The sequence below is a fragment of the Channa argus genome, chromosome 17 (assembly GCF_033026475.1).
Source record: "Channa argus isolate prfri chromosome 17, Channa argus male v1.0, whole genome shotgun sequence".
Classification (NCBI taxonomy): domain Eukaryota; kingdom Metazoa; phylum Chordata; class Actinopteri; order Anabantiformes; family Channidae; genus Channa; species Channa argus.
This window is the reverse complement of record NC_090213.1, coordinates 3,000,382-3,018,432: the sequence shown is the minus strand read 5'-3', so window position 1 is coordinate 3,018,432 and position 18,051 is coordinate 3,000,382. Positions and strand designations below refer to the sequence as shown.

Sequence of the window (18,051 nt, the reverse complement as noted above, 5' to 3'; positions counted from 1 at the left end):
TAACTGGAGAATCTCTGCAGGTAAACAGACAACCTGACTAATTAGAGGAGCACAGATGGGAGTTTATATGGAGCATGAGGGAGGCACAGGTGAAAATGATCAGGCCTGATGACGTGAGGTGAAGGGACAGAAACAAGCATCAATCAGGAAGTAGAACTGAGGGACTACAAAATAAAAGCTGGAAACAGGAAGTGAATCTGGTGACCATGACACACTCCCCCTAAACAAACACACACACACACACACACGTGACTGTGCAATATAAACTCTACTCTCACTACAAACATAGTCTGTAAATACAGATTGTGCACAGAAATTCTATTGTTTGTCCAGTGTTTTATTTTTATGTACAGTTTATAACTATTGTTGATCAAACAGAACAAATTTAGTATTTTAAGGACAATATATATATCAATTTATTTATCTCTCTATCTAATTATTTATCAGAGTGAAGGTTTATTGCTCGAGATGAGAAAACTGGAAGTGGAGAATTGAACAGAGGAAGGTTTGTTGTGTGGCCTGAGGTTCAGTGTTATATGTGTGTTATGTGCTTCAAAAAGAGACAGAACATTACAAAATACATTGTAAATGTTTTTAATATGCAAATCATATCATCAGCAGCCACATAAAAAGACAGATTATCTGTTCAACTTGGCCAAAGCTTCTGCTACTTAGAGAAAAACCTGTGACTTTGAAACTCACAGTAAAAGTTTGTCTCTGAATGTCAAGTAAAAAAAAAACGTTAAGATGTTTTATTTTCTGTCATATGTAAATTCAGCTATTAAAATCACTATATCAGGCTGTGGCAGAAGCATTTTTAAAAAGAGACGTAGCTTTTTTTAAACACAAAATAAAATTTGCTTGAGTCTGCATCATGTCGTAAATGCTGTTTCTCCTCCAGTGTAGGAGAGACTGTCAAGAAAAACCACCTGAGCTGCTCACAGTGAATATAAATCATTATATATAGAATAAAATGTCATCAGACCTTCATGCTCTTTCCCCACCAACCCACAACACCAGCTTGGGTTATTTATACAGGAGCCGTCTGAGACGTGGAGTAAAACACCACAGCTCTGACATTAACCATAAAACCACTTAAGGCACATAAAACCTCCCTTAAATGATTCATGAGTAACAGGCTTGAGTCAAACGCTTAAACTGGTTTTATGATTTCACTGTGTTTCACTTCTATAAAATATGATGAGATGATATTTAGCAGCACTGACATGTGTCTGTGATTTAAAGTAGTTGATCAGAGTCTGACAGAAGCAGAAGAGTCTCCAACATTTTCATACTTCACTGTACCTTCATCTTCATCTTCATCATCATCAACCTGTGGAAAACAGCACAACACACTTCAGATTCTGAATTTAAACTGAGGTCACAGTTTGTGTTGTTGTGTTGAAGTGTCTCATGTTGTCAGGTTTTCTTCATATCTGAATCAACATACACAGTTTACAGTTCATGTTTTGTTGCTGTTTACAGGAACTGTTCATATATTGATTCAACTTATTCAAAGAAAAAATAAAAAAATAAACAAAATCAGCACATTAACAAAAACTTCTTCTTTCTTCTGTATATCAACAGTTATAATTTTGTTACTTGACTTAATAACTAAACTTTTGAATATTGTTTCCTCACTATTGTTGTTTCCCTTTGAGCTGATGTGACAAGAACAAACACTGGTTCACATCACTATTTATAAGATTTGGATTTGGCAGCAGTTACAGCATCGAGCCTGTGTGGACAGGTCTCAGTCAGCTTTAAAAGAATAATAAAAGCTGAAAACTTTTTACTGTGTTTGAATATTTAGTGGCTAAACTCACTGTGTTGTTTTCCATCTGTGTTTTATTCCCTGAACAGAAAAAGAGAAAAGAGTTGAGTTAAACTTCACTTTTTAATTGTGAAACTTTGATCTGTGGATGTTCTCACCTTTAGTTCTCGTCCACATGTGGACTGTAACAACAGATATTATCAGTGCTGCTAAACCCACAGACACAATGATGGATCTCAACCATTCTGGAAAACAATTAGAATAATTAATAAACATTGAATGTTTAAAGTCAGAAACACCAAAGTGTCATGTTGCCATGGATACAGAAAGGTGCCGTGGGGTCTTCAACACTTTTTGCCCATAAATTTACATTTAGAAAAGTTTCATGTAGTTCATTTTTTGCTTTTTACCATTGGATGTAAAGAAAACTATCAACATGATGATTCTCAATCTAATTAATGAGGAGAAACACTATCACAGGTTTTATTTTCTTTGGTGAATGTAACAGGCTGCTGTACTGAACACGTCACATTTAGATCATCGTGTTTTCAGGCAACAACAATTAAACACAATACTTTCTTAACATGGGTCAATTTTGTCTTTTTGCATAAAGTCCAGACAAAATGTAATTCAGAAATATTTAGTAAAACTATTTGCTGCTCCCAGTAACTATATGCAGAAACATCACCAGCGAGGCTGTTCTCCTTTTAGATGCTGTAAACATTGGACAAATGAGAACTTGAAGCAGACCTGCACCAATAACCAACAAGTAAAGCCTGCATGTCCTATATGGAGCCTGACCAACAACTGAGTTGGGCTTCAGTGTCTATTTTAAGATATCAAACTGGTGGATTGGTGGACGACTGCTTCACCTCCTGATCCACAGTCAAACAACCTGTAGATGCTGTCACTGATCAGAAAACAGCAGCAGGTGCCTCCGAGAAACCACAGGTAACCAGAAACACCAAGATACACGCAAATTACAAGAACAACATAAACAGACGACTACAGAAAATGTTCACTCATTAAAAAAAATCTGTCTTCACCAAACTCACTGGAGACACAGAGAGAGATTCAGTTTATACCTTGATTGGTTTTGGAATCACTGATGTTCATCTGTGATGAGTTGGTTGGTGTCAGATTGTTTGCCATCGTTGTTGTTGATTCCATTGTACTTGATTTTCTTGTTGTTGCTGCATCTTCACCTGAAAAAATACGACATCAACAGGTTCAACAAAGTGCACAGTGAGACTCCATGTTTCCTTTATTAAACGCTACAAAATATAATCAGATATTAAAACAATAAGTTCTTCTTCTTCACCTGAAAGTGGGTAAAACAAAAATATGGACAGTGATACAATCTGCAACACACCATTTACAACAAGTGATGTAACACTGAAAGTTCAAATCCATCAAATTAACATTAGTTTGTGTCATTTTTCACATCACATCTAAATTATTTAAATCGTTTTCTCACCTGAACACTGAGGTCTGAAGAGGAGCTGATGGACTTTTTTACTTTTGGCATCTGTCACTTCACACTTCAATGATTCAGAACACGTCTTCTGATTAAGGTGAGATGTGAATGTGGCAGTGACAGAACAGAAATGCTGTGATGTCTTCAGGTCTGTGAAATCATTCTTATTACCATCAAACAGCAACTTCACTGTGTGTCCACAGTCTCTATGTTTGGACACAGAGCAGTTCAAGGTCACTTTGTTATTGTCTTTATGTTCAGTCACTGGTGAAGACGGAGACAACGAGAGAGAAAATCAACGGGAGTTGATTAACTTCATCATTACAATAAATATTATTGTAATGATGAAGTTTGATCTGAAAACATTAGGATGTAAATACTCACTGGTAACAACAGACACATCAACCACAGATTCTGAACCTTGTTGTCGTCCTGATTTATACTGTCTGCAGTTGTAACGTCCAACATCTTCATCTGTGACCTTCTTTATAACCAGAGAACAGTTCTCTGTAACATTCAGACTGTGTGATTTAGATTTGAATTTTTCATTAATCTGTCCATGTGTAATCAGCTCTACTGCTCCTGAGTTTCTAGAACTAAATAGAAACACAGTACTGTGACATTTATTATAATTATCTATCACATTTTCACAAGGTAAAATGGCATCATCTCCTTTTCTGACAGTGACAGAGGAATAATATGATCCAGTTGATGCTGTTGAGACAAAGAGAGAAATGATCAGAAGAATAAACATGAACATCATATTAATAACCTGAGGTTGATTTAGATAAAACTGAAGTTGTGTGTTTCATCAACTAAACTAACAGATACAAACAAATCTGTTTTCTCATTTAACATAAAACTCTATTCAGTCTTTTTCTGTGACTCATATTCTCTTTATCTCCTCACCTGTGAACTAAAGCATCACTATCACTAACATGTTAACCTGATCTCAACCATCATTTCTCTATGTCTCACATCATGAATCTCTTGTTGTCTCTCTCTCAGTGAACAAAGTCTGTGAAGTTCTTTCTTTTCAGAGGTGAATAAAGCCTGTAGTTCCAGTGAGGAGCCACTTCCTCATAATGATTTCACACTATTTCTCCTCTCTGCTAATTTATTGATTGTATTCACTTGTTATTTGTACTAATGACACATTTTGCTGTCTTCATTCTCATGTTTTCATGAATGAAACCTCTTTCCACAGTGATAATAAAAGAACACAGGATTCACGGTGATGTTTGAAAGGACACATGAACAAACAGACATTGTCCTTGTATGAGACCTGCTGGTCGTATGTCTGAAAATAGTTTTCTAAGAAACGAGGGGGAAGTGTTCTGTGACAATGTGACACCAACAGCAGAGCTCTGCAGCTTTTAGCTCCAAACAGTGACCAAATCAACACCTGTGGTTAACACACTGATGGGAGTCTGACTGAACCGTCCTTCACTTCCTGATCATCGAGCTCCACATTAGCACTGGTGAACATGTACGTAGCTGCAGGTCTGTTCATGTGGTTTCTGTGGTTGTGTAGCATGTTTTTTAATAAACACTTAAACACGTAGAGGCTGTGCACACTGCAGAAATGAGGCCTTGGTTCTTTCTATCCACTTTGAACATTTCTGAATGTAGCCTGCTGCTTTTTGCTGCCAACTTCAACAAAACAGTTTGATCTGAAAACATTAGGATGTAAATACTCACTGGAAACGACAGATAGATGAACAAAAGAGTCTTGTTGTTGTTGTTCTGGTTTAGTCTGTCTGCAGCTGTAACGACCAGCATCTTCATCTGTGACCTTCTTTATAACCAGAGAACAGTTCTCTGTAAGACTCAGTCTGCGTGATTTAGAGTTGGATCCTGTTTTAATCTTCCCATGTTCAAACAGTGTCACTACATTGAAGAACCAGGTAGTTCTGTCACATTTGTCCTGATCATCTCTCACATTATCACAAGGTAAAGTGACATCGTCTCCATCTCTGACAACAATAAAGGAGGAAAACTCTCCACTTACTGCTGTTGATAAAAAAGAGAGAAAAGTCCAAAATAATGTAAATATAAAACTATAATAATGTTATGATGTTAATATTTATACAACAGAAGTTTGTGTCTCATATTTGATCAACTACATTGTTCCAGTTACAAATTGAACGATATCATCTCAGCAGAAGCAAGAATTCTTAATAAAGTGCTCTTGGTTATATTTATACAGTTTTTTAATGATTGTGGTAAATAAATTCTTACCTGTAAACTGCAGCATCAGAAATAAAGACTTTTGAATTTGTCTGAATCCAACCATCATGTTTCTCTGTGTCTCCTCTTTGTTGATCTCTTGTTCTCAAGTGACAAAGTCTGTGAAGTCTTTTTTCTTTTGAAAGGCAAAAACACCCTTTACTTCCTGAAAGCTGACCACTGACAGATCACTTCCTCTTCCTGACCTCAGCTTGTTTTTTCTCTCCACTTTTAAATTAAATTAAATTCAAAACTAATATCATTTATGATATTAGTTGAATATCTGTCAAATCAGTGAAAACATTTTAAACATTATAACTTTTATGTTTGATGCATTTCACTGCCTCATTCTCAGCGATTAGAGAACAACACTACAAACTGTCCTGATTAGAAACAGAAGAGAGGAACTGAAGGTGTGAAGATTGATGAGATAAATGTTTGCATTACTGCAGCTTTTAACTCTTGATGTTCGTGGTTTAACATGTTCACTGTGTGTAAAGGGAAAAAAATTCAAGTTGACATGTTACAGGTCTGAGACCTTATTAGTTCCTCTTTGTACCTCTGATGTAATTTTTTCCATAGATTGAGGGTTTTTCTTAAGAATGTGACACCAGCAGCAGAACTCAACACATTTTGGCCACAAACGATGATAAAATAAACAGACGTGGTTTCAACACATCAGTGTCTTTAACTTCCTGGAGCATCAAGTCCCCACGATGTCACACAAGCAGCAGCAGGTCTGTTCATGCATAGCAGCTCCCCCATCGGTGTGTGTGTGTGTGTGTGTGTGTGTGTGTGTGTGAATAAGAAGCAGTGTAACGCGCTTTGAGTGTCAATAGGTAGACAAGTGCTATAGAAGTGCAGACCATTTACTCCTCCTCCTGATACATCCCACAATAGCAGTGTTGTCTGCGAACTGCATGTGACAGGACTCCAGTTGTGCTGGAAGTCCGATGTCTACAAGATGAAAAGGACCAGAGAAAGCACAGTCCCCTGCTGTGCTCCCCTACTGCTGACCACAGTGGCAGACCTGCAGTCCCCCAGTCTCACATACTGAGGTCTGCCAGTCAGGTAATCTGTCATCGATGCCACCAGGTGTGGGCCCACTCCCATCTATGTCCGTTTATCTCTGGGGAGCAGAGGCTGGATGGTCAAGGGCATGTTAGACCTGTGGCCTCATGTGTTGTAGCAGGGCCTGCTCCATGTTCTTCATTATGTGTGACATCAGGGTGACCAGTCTGTGGTCATTAAGCTCTCCAGGACGTGGTTTCTTCGGGACTGGGATGATGCAGGATTCTTTCCACTACCGAGGGGACCCTGTCCTCTTCCAGGCTCAGATTGAAGATGTGCTGTAGGTGGTCCTCTAGCTCCTATGGGCCGGCTTTGCTGGGAGTTGGTACCTGTGGGGAGAGAGAAAAAGGGGAGTGGGGGGTGCAGTTGAGGATGGTCAAACCTGTTAAAGAAGTTGTTTAACTTGTACATTCTCTCCACATGTCCTTCATGCTGCTCTTCTGCAACTTCTGCTCCAGCTTCCTCCTGTACTGCTCCTTCACCTCCCAGAACTGGACCCAGAGTTCCCTCTGCACACGCTTAAGCTCCTGCTTATCACCATCCTTGAAGGCCCTCTTCTTCTAGTTCAGAAGACCCTGGATGTCCCTGGTGATCCAGTGCTTGTTGTTAGCATAGTAGTGTACAGTTCTTACCGGAACATTCTTACCGGAACGTAAGTTAAGTCAGTGGTGCAGTAAACCACCTTTTCAGTGTGACCACTGTGCAACCCCTGAGTCTGTAGCTTTGAAGCAGTCTCTCAGAGCTTGTTTCCCTCAGAGACCACGTCCTGAATGAGTTTGTGGTTGTTGGTAGCCTCCTCACGCTCAGTTTGTAGTGAGGCTGAAGCAGAAAAGGTTGTGGTCTCTTTTCCCCAGTGCAGGCAGTGTTGTATGCATCCTTTACATTTGCAAACAGTAAATTAATTATCCTGTTTTCCCTGGTGTTACAGTCCACATACTGGGAGAAAGCTGGTAGTGTTGTGTCCAGAGTCACATGACTAAAGTCCCCAGAGATTAACCCAAGGGCCTCAGGGTGCCATGTTTGTAGTTTGGTGATAGCAGAAGGGAAGATGTCACACGAGCCTGGAAACTGGAGAATCTCTGAAGGTGAGCAGACAACCTGACTAATTATGACTAATTAATTTATATGGAGCATGAGGGAGGCACAGGTGAAAATGATCAGGCCTGATGACATGAGGTGAAGGGACAGAAACTAGCATCAATCAGGAAGTAGAACTGAGAGACTACAAAATAAAAGCTGAAAACAGGTTTCAAAAAGAGAAAGAACATTACATAATACATTGTAAATGTTTTTTTAATATGTAAATTATATCATCAGCAGCCACAACAAATTACAGATTATCTGTTCAACTTGGCCAAAGCTTCTGCTACTTAAAGAAACACCTGTGACTTTTAAACTCACAGTAAAATTATGCCTCTGAATTTCATGTAAAAAAACATAAACATGTTTTATTTTCTGTTATATGTAAATTCAGCTGTTAAAATCACTATATCAGGATGTGGCAGAAGGCATTTTTAAAAAGAGATGTTAGCTTTTTTAACACAAAGCCTAACTGGAGCCACTGGTGCTGTGGTGCACAAGAACCCCAGTGCTGTTCGTAGGAGCTATCAGCAGATTGTGGAGGAAATAGAAGCTGCTTATGGGCCGAGCTCCAAACACCCAGCAGTGACGTATCGAACTGAGACAGCGAGTGAGAAAAGCAGGTGAAGCTCTGCAAGCCTCAAGAGATGATATTTATGAAAAGGTTTCCATTGTATATGCTGATTGCTCAGACTCAGAGCAGGATATCATAGGTGTAGAAGTCTTAACTAACGCATTGACAGATACTAACCTGGTGCAGAAGCTGCTGGAGGAAAGGCCCCGCATGCTGTCCAGGGTCTGTGATGTGGCACATCGTTATGAAGCAACTAGGAGGGCGGCCAGAGCAGTCAGCTCATGCAGGGTGGATCACTTTGCTCTACGCAGCGTAGAGTGAGGGCTACAGTGAGAGAGAGTGTTGGCAAGACAATGAGCAGGGAGTCAGGAGAAGCAACTGTTAGACCTGCTAACCCACAGGTGGGGGCGCCAAAACCCCACCAGGAGTGGCAAACCAGGAGAAATGAAATGGACAAAATAAGCAACGAAGACTTCATCTGCCATAACTGTTCATGCGTGGGGCACCTGCAGAGGAACTGCCCCTCAGCAAACCAATGACCTAACTCCCACAGCATTCAATGCGGCTCCATCAACAGAGCCAGAAACAGTGGTCACTTGCACTAAGACAAAGCCAAATGAGATGTGGGGCCAAATATCGATGTACAGACTGGGTTTATGTACCTTACTACACTCAGGGGCCCTTCGAAACATACTACCCATTCGTGAAATCACTCTCTTTGGAAAGTAAATGATGCCTTTCAACCCGGTTCATCACCAAGAAGAGCACCTTGTCCGGGTGGCTCGTACATTAGTGTTGGAGTCTGGACGTCGTCCCTGGGAAGTCCAGTAGAGGACTGCCAGCTTGTGAATTATCAGATCTTGACCCGAGCCTTTAGAAAACTGTTTACGTAATTATCTCTATTAGTTTTTTTCAAAATGATATTGCCTCCTATTGCAATTTGATCCCTCCAGGTAGGATCCCTTTTTATTGCCCCTTCATCTATTCCCATCTCCACCACATTTGAATGATTTAAACAACTTTTTAGTAAAACAAAAGATATGCAGGTCACCAATGATACTAAGGATTTTTTAAGTGAGATTCAGAAGTCACATGGTTCTCAAAACACTTATATAAGTAGGCTTCCTTTCAAGTCAAGTCAAGTCAAGTCAAGTCAAGTCAAGTCAAGCTTTATTGTCAGTTCTTCTACATGTACAGTACATATATACAGGGAACTGAAATTGCATTTCTCTCGGATCCATTGTGTTTACAGGTAGTTCTAACAGTGGAGCCTAAGATCTAGATCACATAAATATAAAAATATAAAAATACACTATACAACTCAACTATACAATAAGAGCATTGGAGAGTATACTAATAAAAATACAATACAAAGTACAATAAAGTAAAATCAGCGCAAGGCAGATGGAGTGCAAACCAGTAAAGTGTACATCAGTGCAGGTAACAGAATTAGTGCAAAAATGGCTTATTCAGACTGGTAAAAGTGGCAGAGTGGCAGAGGGCTCAAGAGCAGTTCTTTAAATTAAGTTTACATATGAGGTAGTAGGGGGTTATAGTTCTGTGCCTGTACAGTACAGTACTGAGGCCGAACAGGGAAGGGAGGACAAGTTCGGGAGCGAGTTCAGCTTCCTGACAGCCTGATGAATGAAGCTGTCCTTCAACCTGCTGGTCCTGGCTTGTAGACTCTGCAGTCTCCTCCCTGATGGCAGCAGGCTGAAGAAGCTGTGTGACGGGTGAGTGGGATCATCTGCAATGCAGAGGGCTTTGCGGGTGAGACGGGTTCCATAAATGTCCTGGAGGGAGGGGAGAGAGACACCAATGATCTTCTCAGCTGCTCTCACTATGCGTTGTACAGTCTTCCGGCAGGAGGCGTTGCAGGCCCCATACCACACAGTGATGCAGCTCGTTAGAATGCTATCGATGGTGCCTCTATAGAAGGTGTACATGATGGGGGGGCGGGGCTGTGGCTCTTCTCAGTTTCTCAGAGGAAGTAGAGACGCTGCTGTGATTTTTTGGCTAGTGCTGCAGTGTTGCTGGTCCAGGAGAGGTCCTCTGTGATGTGCACACCCAGGAACTTGGTGCTGCTCACCCTCTACACATTAGCACCATTGATGGTTAGAGGAGTGTGCTGGGTGAGCGCTCTCCTGAACTCGACAACAATCTCTTTCGTCTTCTCTACATTCAGAGAGAGATTGTTGTCACTGCACCACCCGGCCAGGCGTCTCACCTCGCTCCTGTACTTTGTCTCATCGTGTTTGCTAATGAGACCCACCACAGTCGTGTCATCCGCAAACTTAATGAAGAGGTTGGAATTGTGTGATGGTGAGCAGTCATGGGTCAGCAGGGTGAAGAGAAGGGGGCTCAGCACACATCCTTGGGGGGCCCCAGTGTTCAGTGTGATGGTGCTTTATGTGTTACTGCCGACCCATACTGCCTGAGGTCTTCCAGTTAGAAAGTCCAACAGCCAGTTGCACAGCGAAGTGTTGAGCCCGGGCCGGACCAGCCGGTTTGTGGATGAGCTGTTGAGGGATGATAGTGTTGAATGCTGAACGGAAGTCTATGAACAGCATTCGTATGAGTCGACGTATGAGTCCTTTTTATCTAGATGTGTGAGTGCTGAGTGAACAGCCGTTGCGACAGCATAGTCGGTCGAGCGGTTGGATCGATATGCAAACTGGAAGGGGTCCAGGGAGGGGGGGAGGGCAGACTTGATGTGATGCATGACTAGCCGTTCAAAGCACTTCATGATAATCGGAGTAAGTGCAACTGGACAGTAGTCATTTAAGCAGGATGGAGACGGCTTCTTCTGGACTGGAATGATGGTGGTGGCTTTGAAGCATGTGGGTACAACAGCCTGACGTAGAGAGATGTTGAAAATGTCTGTGAAAACATTGGTGAGTTCTGCTGCACAGTCTCTCAGTACACGCCCAGGAATGTTGTCAGGACCCGGAGCTTTCCGTGCATTGATCCTGCTGAAGGATCTCCTCACACTGTCTGGGGTCACCGTCAACATCTGGTCGCCGGGAGGAGGTGGAGTCTTCTGTGCATTGGAGCTGTTTTGCTTTTCAAAGCGAGCGAAGAAGGCGTTCAGCAGAGAGATGTTGCTGTCACACATCCGCGGTGGGGGTCTGTAGTCCGTAATGGTCTGTATTCCCTGCCACAGGCTCCGAGTGTCTCTGCTGTTGCTATACTGATGGGCTATCCTCCTGGAGTACTGTCTCTTAGCCTCTCTGATGCAGCGGGACAGGTTGGCCCTGGCTTTTCTCAGGCCAACCTCATCTCCAGCTCTGAAGGCAGCGGTCCGCGTCTTCAGGAGTCTGTAGACCTCCCCCATCATCCATGGCTTCTGGTTGGCCCGTACAGTGATGGTCTTTTTGACAGTTAAATCATCAATACACTTGTTGATGTAGACACTGACAGTCTCTGAGTACTCTTGGAGGTCTGTGGTGTTATTGTATGTGGCAGTCTGCTTAAACATATTCCAGTCAGTGGTGTCAAAACAGTCCTGAAGAGCCTCTGACGACCCTTCCGGCCACACCTGTATCTGCTTTTTAACCGGTTTGGCGACCTTGACGAGCGGTCTGTATGCAGGCATTAGCATGACAGTGATGTGGTCTGAGGCACCGAGGTGGGGGAGGGTAAGGGCTTTGTAAGCTCCTCTCTGTGTGGTGTAAACAAGGTCTAAAATGTTATTTCCTCGTGTTGGAAAGTTAATGTGTTGGTGTATGTTTGGAAACACACTCTTTAAGTCAGCATGGTTGAAGTCCCCAGCTATGATGAGAAAAGCATCAGGGTTGGCTGTTTGCTGCTCACTGATGTACTGGTGCAGTTCATTAAGTGCATCGTTCCTGCTGCTGATGTTGTTGGTCGGGGGAATGTAAACAGAAACGAGCAGTATGGCTGTATATTCCCTCGGCAGATAGAACGGCCGGCACTTGATAATCACGAACTCCACCAGGGGTGAGCAGTGTTTGCAGATCACAACAGCGTCGCGGCACCACGCATCGCTGGTGTAAACACAAAGCCCGCCGCCGCGGGTTTTTCCTCCCGCGACTTGAGCTCTGTTCGCTTGATAGCATGTCAGCTGATCGAGCTGAATGCCGCTGTCTGGAACGCTGTTGCTAAGCCACGTTTCAGTGAACACAAAAACACAGCAGTCTCTTACAGTCCTCTGAGTTGACCGTAGTAAGCGGATGTAGTCCAGTTTATTGTCCAGCGTACGTTAGCCAGTAGGATGGTGGGGATGGCTGGCTTGTGTGGATTAGCTGTTAGCCTAGCCCTCTTCTGCTGCCTCTGGCGCCTCCACTGTGTGCGAGGTGCACTAGAGGGGGTCGGTGATGGTGTAGGCCTCCAGAGCAGACCGAGTTCCCGCAGCTCTTCTGAGTGCGCACAGTTTAACTTTGAAAAAGTGGTTCTGCCGACGTCCAACAGAACTTCGCGGCTGTATGCGCGCCTGGAGACATGTTGACACGACGAAGACATTGCAATTCACAAGACAAACAACACGAAAACACGATTTTCTCGGAGCGAGAGAAGCCGCTGCATGTGGACGCGCCGCCATCTTTTTTCAGACCTCCCATCTTTTTTTTATAGTTATATAATTATATAGAGCCCTGGTCCTGGCCCTGGAAAAGTCTTAAAAAGTCGTAGCATCCACTGCCCCGTCCACCTCCCTATGAGACTTTTTCACTTCATTTTGACATGACTGATTTAGGCATCAAATATTGAAGAGTCAAGGTTTCTATTTCCTGGTGGCTCAGTAGTAGAACATTGAGTTAGGATACAGAAGGCCTTGGGCTCGAATCCCACCCCACCCTGGTGCCGGTCCCGAGGCCAGATTAAAATGGGAGGGTTGTGGCAGAAGTGGCATTCGATGAAAAAATTCATGCCAAATCAACGTGCGGAACACGTTCCACTGTAGTGACCCCTGAAGGGACAAGCTGAAAGCTATTTATCTCTGGGGTTTATACTTTACTACACTAAAAGCTCAGAGCATCAGTCAAAGACACTCACAGGTACCCGATGCGTCGGCATGTAACGCAGAATGGACTCTGCTTTTTGACAGCTCGGGAATGAGGACGGGCAGAACATAATGTTTGAATGAAGTTTCCTCCCACTTCATCCTCTTAATAGTCCGTGACATTGCAGTTTACTTTAGTCTTCAAGAGTCATCCTGGTTCAATGCTAATGTTAGCTAGCATTAGCTGTAGCATTGGCTAACGTTAACATGTTGTTATCTACAATAAACACACAATAATAAACTTATAGGTTTCAATGCCTTTTTATTGATACAGTTACTTAACATTAAATCAAATCTTCTTTTCCTGTTGTAACCTTACATCTTCGGATTTTAAATTACTGGATTAAATTTTCTCTGGTTGACAGACGTGACTAAACTAATGCAAAAAGCCAAATAAGGTTGGGTTACAATAATAACCACGCTCCATAACGGATGACGTTCTCCCCCGCACCACCTCCCCAAACCCTGAGCTGGGATTATTAAAGTTACCACTGACTACAGACACAAACACTGACACACAATATACATCTCAATCAGAAGGTGAATAATCATAAAAAATAACGATAAAGAACAGAACAGCATGATATGAGTAATTAAACTTAATAATTATAAAGCAGAATTCAGTTAAATGGTGGAAAAAAGGGTTGTTGGTTAAAATATATTACTAACAATTCATCTTGTCTGTTTCTCACTTTGCCACAATTAGTCCAAGAGTTATTTACATTTTACTTATTCCAACTGCAAAATATTAAAGTCTTTGATCCGAACGTGGAACAGAAGCATCTTACTTCTTTGGTTTGTTGATGGCAGCGTAGACGAGGTCTGGATCAGTGGAGGGTCCAGCAGAAGAACAGGAAGCTTTCACAGAGCTGTAGGTCACTGTATCACCTTCATCATCATCATCACCTTGATCCTGGAGGGAAACAGTACAACACATGGTTTAAAGACAAAGAAATGTAACAACACGACCTGACAGGAGCTCTGACTGTCTGATGTTGTTAAAAGTAAACTGAATATTGGTCTGAATGTGGCGCTACTGTAAAGTCATTTAGCTTCCTTTTCTTGCTTTCCTGAAAACTATTTCTTCATAATTAGCATATAGTTGTATAAACAATCCCACTTGTGCTTTACGTTTTTTTTTTTTTTTTTGCTGTAGCTGATAGACACTTCGTACGAAACGTCATTTTCAGGATCAGCAGCACATTTCAGATATAATATGACAAAGATGTTGTAGATACAAAGTGATGGTTGATTGGTGAAAGACAACATCTGTGCAGCATCATTTCCTGCAACAATTCTACATAAAATACTGTCGATATGAAACTTGATTAATTCTACTGTTGATGAGTTGAACTGCATTGTAATTATAAAGGCTGATTTGGTTACAGTATGTTTCTTATATTGACTTCTTTTATTTTCCACAATCGTTTAACCCTCACTGCTGTAAATGCAGTACTTAAACTCACCATGTTTTCATCCACTTTTGTTTTCTTCCCCTAGAAAATAAGTTTAACATCCACGGTGAAAATCCTGGTTCATTAAAACTTGTGTCTGTTCTTCTTTCTCACCTTTACTTTTCTTCCATCTGATAACTAGGGCAACACTCATCACGTGTGCTGGTAAACCCACAGTTACAATGATGATCCGCCAAGGCCAACCTGGAAAGACAATTCAAAAAAATACTAAACAGCTGGACGTCACATCAGGTTTCATACAAGCAAAAACAATTTGTGAAAACATTCATGAAAAAGAGGATTAATTAAACACCACACACATGAATTTCAGCTCAGCAACCCATCCTCCCCACCCCGTACTACACAGAGGTTTTTAAAAAATAAGGTCTATAGATCGGTTCAGTATAGAAGAAATTTTAGTCTGCAGTCTGGGTTTTTTTAAACATGTCCCCAATACTGAACAGCTCCTGATAAAATCCAGGAAACCATCTGAGGTGTTCATTTAAACAAGTTCTCAGGCAACCAAAGACCCCTGAATTAACCCAGATTCTCTCCTCTGCATAGGCCTCAGCACCAGCTTAGTGCAGCCAGTCAGCATCCAGTCTCTGGATGTACTGGACTCTAACTTGACTGTATGTTAACAAACAGACCACCACCCTCAGCACATGACCAATCTGCTTTAGGACTTTAAGGATCTTCCTACTGAATTTCTGCAGTGATGCTTTATGAGAGCTGGATACAGTTACTGAGCTCAGCTATAACAGAGAAACTTTCAGTCGCTACCTTTTGATGGATCAGTGCTGTTTATCCAGCCTGATGATCTAATTTTTACTGTTGGTGTCACTTTACTGCTGATTGTTGATGTGGATTTAACTGATTTTGTTGCTGCATCACCTCAACAAATATAATAAGAAAATACAACAGAGGACAGTGAGACTCCACGTGACTTCATAAAACACATGGTAAAAATTGGTGTAATAATAAAACTTCAAATCCTTAAAATTAACAAATGTTGTCCCCATCATTTAAACAGCTCATCATCTTCTCACCTGATGTTCCACCTGAAGATGGACGTCTGAAGGTGAACTGCTGAACTTCTCCGCTGAAACCATCTGTCACTTCACACTTCAATAAGTCAGAATATTTCTGATTAAGGTCAGATGTTGTTAATGCCACAGTGACAGAACAGGAACTCTGTGGTGTCTCTGTGTCTGTAAATTCATTCTTATTATGATCATACAACCACTTCACTGTGTGTCCACAGGGTCCATGTGTCCACACAGAGCAGTTTAGTGTCACTTTATCATCGTCCTTTTGTTCAGTCACTGAGGATGGAGAAAGAAAGATAACAAGAATAAAATTTACTTCATCACTGTGAACAGAATTATTGTAAAGTTTCAGTTTCTGCATCTGACAAAAACATTAGGATGTAAATACTCACTGGTAACAACAGACACATCAACCTCAGAGTCTTGGTACTGTTGTACTCGTGATTTATCAGACTGTCTGCAGGTGTAACGACCAACATCTTCATCTGTGACCTTCTTTATAACCAGAGAACAGTTCTCTCTAACACTCAGTCTGTCTGATTTAATACTTTTATTTTTTTATAATCCTTCTGTATTGATTTAGTCTCACTGCTGCTGTGTTTCTTGAAGCACTGAAGATCCAGTCAGTTCTGTCACATTTCTTCTGATCATCTCTCACATTTCCACAAGGTAAAGTGACGTCATCTCCATCTCTGACAGTGAAGGAGGAAAACTGTGCAATTACTGCAACCAATTACAGAAACATGAAAATTGTTTGAAATATCAATATGATTATGATATGTTGACAATATTGATACTATTAGGCTCATTTAGATGCAACAGAAGAGGGTTGTTAACACATTGATGAGATCAGAACTGAACTGTCTTTAGTTTCCTGGAGGTGGAGGATCATGTGTTTGAACACATGTAGCTGCACTTAAACTAAAAACATGGAGGTTTTACCTACTGATGTGATCACTGCAGGTTTTTCATACACACTGCAGACACGAGGCTTTGGATCATTAATAATGTCTGAGAAACATTTGTGCTCACAACATTTCTGAATGGAGCCTGAGCTGCTGCATTTCATGTCACATTGAACTGAATATCATCATCATCCATAACCAAAAGGAGACAGTGACAGGTTTCATTAAGACTTGAAGCTCAGTGAAACCAAACACAGACAGGACTCACAGCAAACATGTTCACACCAAAGCTAAATTAAGACGAATGAAGTCAGTTCCTCTGTGAACTGAGAGATAAAAGTACATTTGATGAAGTTCAATTATTAAGACTTGAGCTTCTTTGTTGAGCTCAGAATAAACAAAAACATCAGATCACACATACCTCATTGATCATAATCAGAATTAAAAAGAAACACATCAAATCAGCCTACATTTCTAAGGATTTTGTTGTTCTCTTTTTATCTACTTATGTGTGATATGATGGTTTTTCAGTTTCATTAGACTGTAAATACTCACTGGTAACAACAGACACATCAACCCCAGAGTCTGAACCTTGTTGTTGTCCTGGTTTGTCAAACTGTCTGCAGGTGTATCGACCAACATCTTCATCTGTGACCTTCTTTATAACCAGAGAACAGTTCTCTGTAACACTCAGTCTGTCTGATTTAGAGTTAGATTCTGCTTTAATCTTGCCAAGTTCAAACAGTGAAACTACTGATGTGTTTCCTGAATCACTGAATAACCAGGTAGTTTTGTTACATTTCTCCTGATCATCTCTCACATTTCCACAAGGTAAAGTGACGTCATCTCCATCTCTGACAGTGAAGGAGGAAAACTGTCCAGTTACTGTTACTGAAATAAAAAGTGCAAAATCATTAAATGACTGTTTATAATATGAAGTTAATTTCATTACAACAGACGTTTGTTTGGTTTTCAAGACTCAACTATGGTTGAACCTTTCATTTACAAACCAAACAATATGATTTCTATGTTTTGAATATTACTTAATGAAGCACTCTCAGTAATAATTATGCAGTTTTCTAATCTTTCTATATTTAACATGTTTTTTCTTACCTGTAAAGTGAAGCATCAGCATCAGAAATAAAAACACTTGAATCCATCTGAATCCAACCATCATGTTTCTCTGTGTCTCTTCTTTGTTGATCTCTTGTTCTCAACTGACAAAGTCTGTGAAGCTGTTTGGTCTTAAAGACAAATATACACTTTACTTCCTGTGACCACTGACGCCTCACTTCCTCTTTATGACTGTTGAGGTTGTATTTTCTCTCCTCCAGTAACTAGTGACTGTAACTCAAAATTTGTTTTTAATTTTTTAAATTTGTTGTAGATTTCCAATGAGTGAAACATTCTTGAAGCAC

At 41.0% G+C, this 18,051-nt stretch overlaps 1 protein-coding gene across 2 annotated transcripts; it reads right to left on the bottom strand.

Annotated features, from left to right (window-relative positions):
- Positions 1–596: 596 nt before the first annotated feature.
- Positions 597–16,435, bottom strand: LOC137102340 (uncharacterized). Of its 2 annotated transcripts, none has more exons than XM_067481768.1 (13): positions 16,121–16,434; positions 15,729–16,004; positions 14,794–14,883; positions 14,014–14,138; positions 8,383–8,529; positions 5,493–6,880; positions 4,953–5,264; positions 3,636–3,965; positions 3,252–3,515; positions 2,860–2,979; positions 1,933–2,019; positions 1,827–1,855; positions 597–1,333 (listed from the first exon to the last, which is right to left on the bottom strand). In XM_067481768.1, exons 6-13 carry the CDS (start codon positions 5,548–5,550, stop codon positions 1,253–1,255), a joined length of 1,281 nt encoding a protein of 426 aa, XP_067337869.1. In that variant the 5' UTR covers positions 5,551–6,880; positions 8,383–8,529; positions 14,014–14,138; positions 14,794–14,883; positions 15,729–16,004; positions 16,121–16,434; the 3' UTR covers positions 597–1,252. The 2 variants fall into 2 exon arrangements, with proteins under 2 accessions (XP_067337869.1, XP_067337870.1); XM_067481769.1 differs by lacking the exon at positions 597–1,333 and adding an exon at positions 1,365–1,738 and having other exon boundaries at positions 16,121–16,435.
- Positions 16,436–18,051: the final 1,616 nt, after the last annotated feature.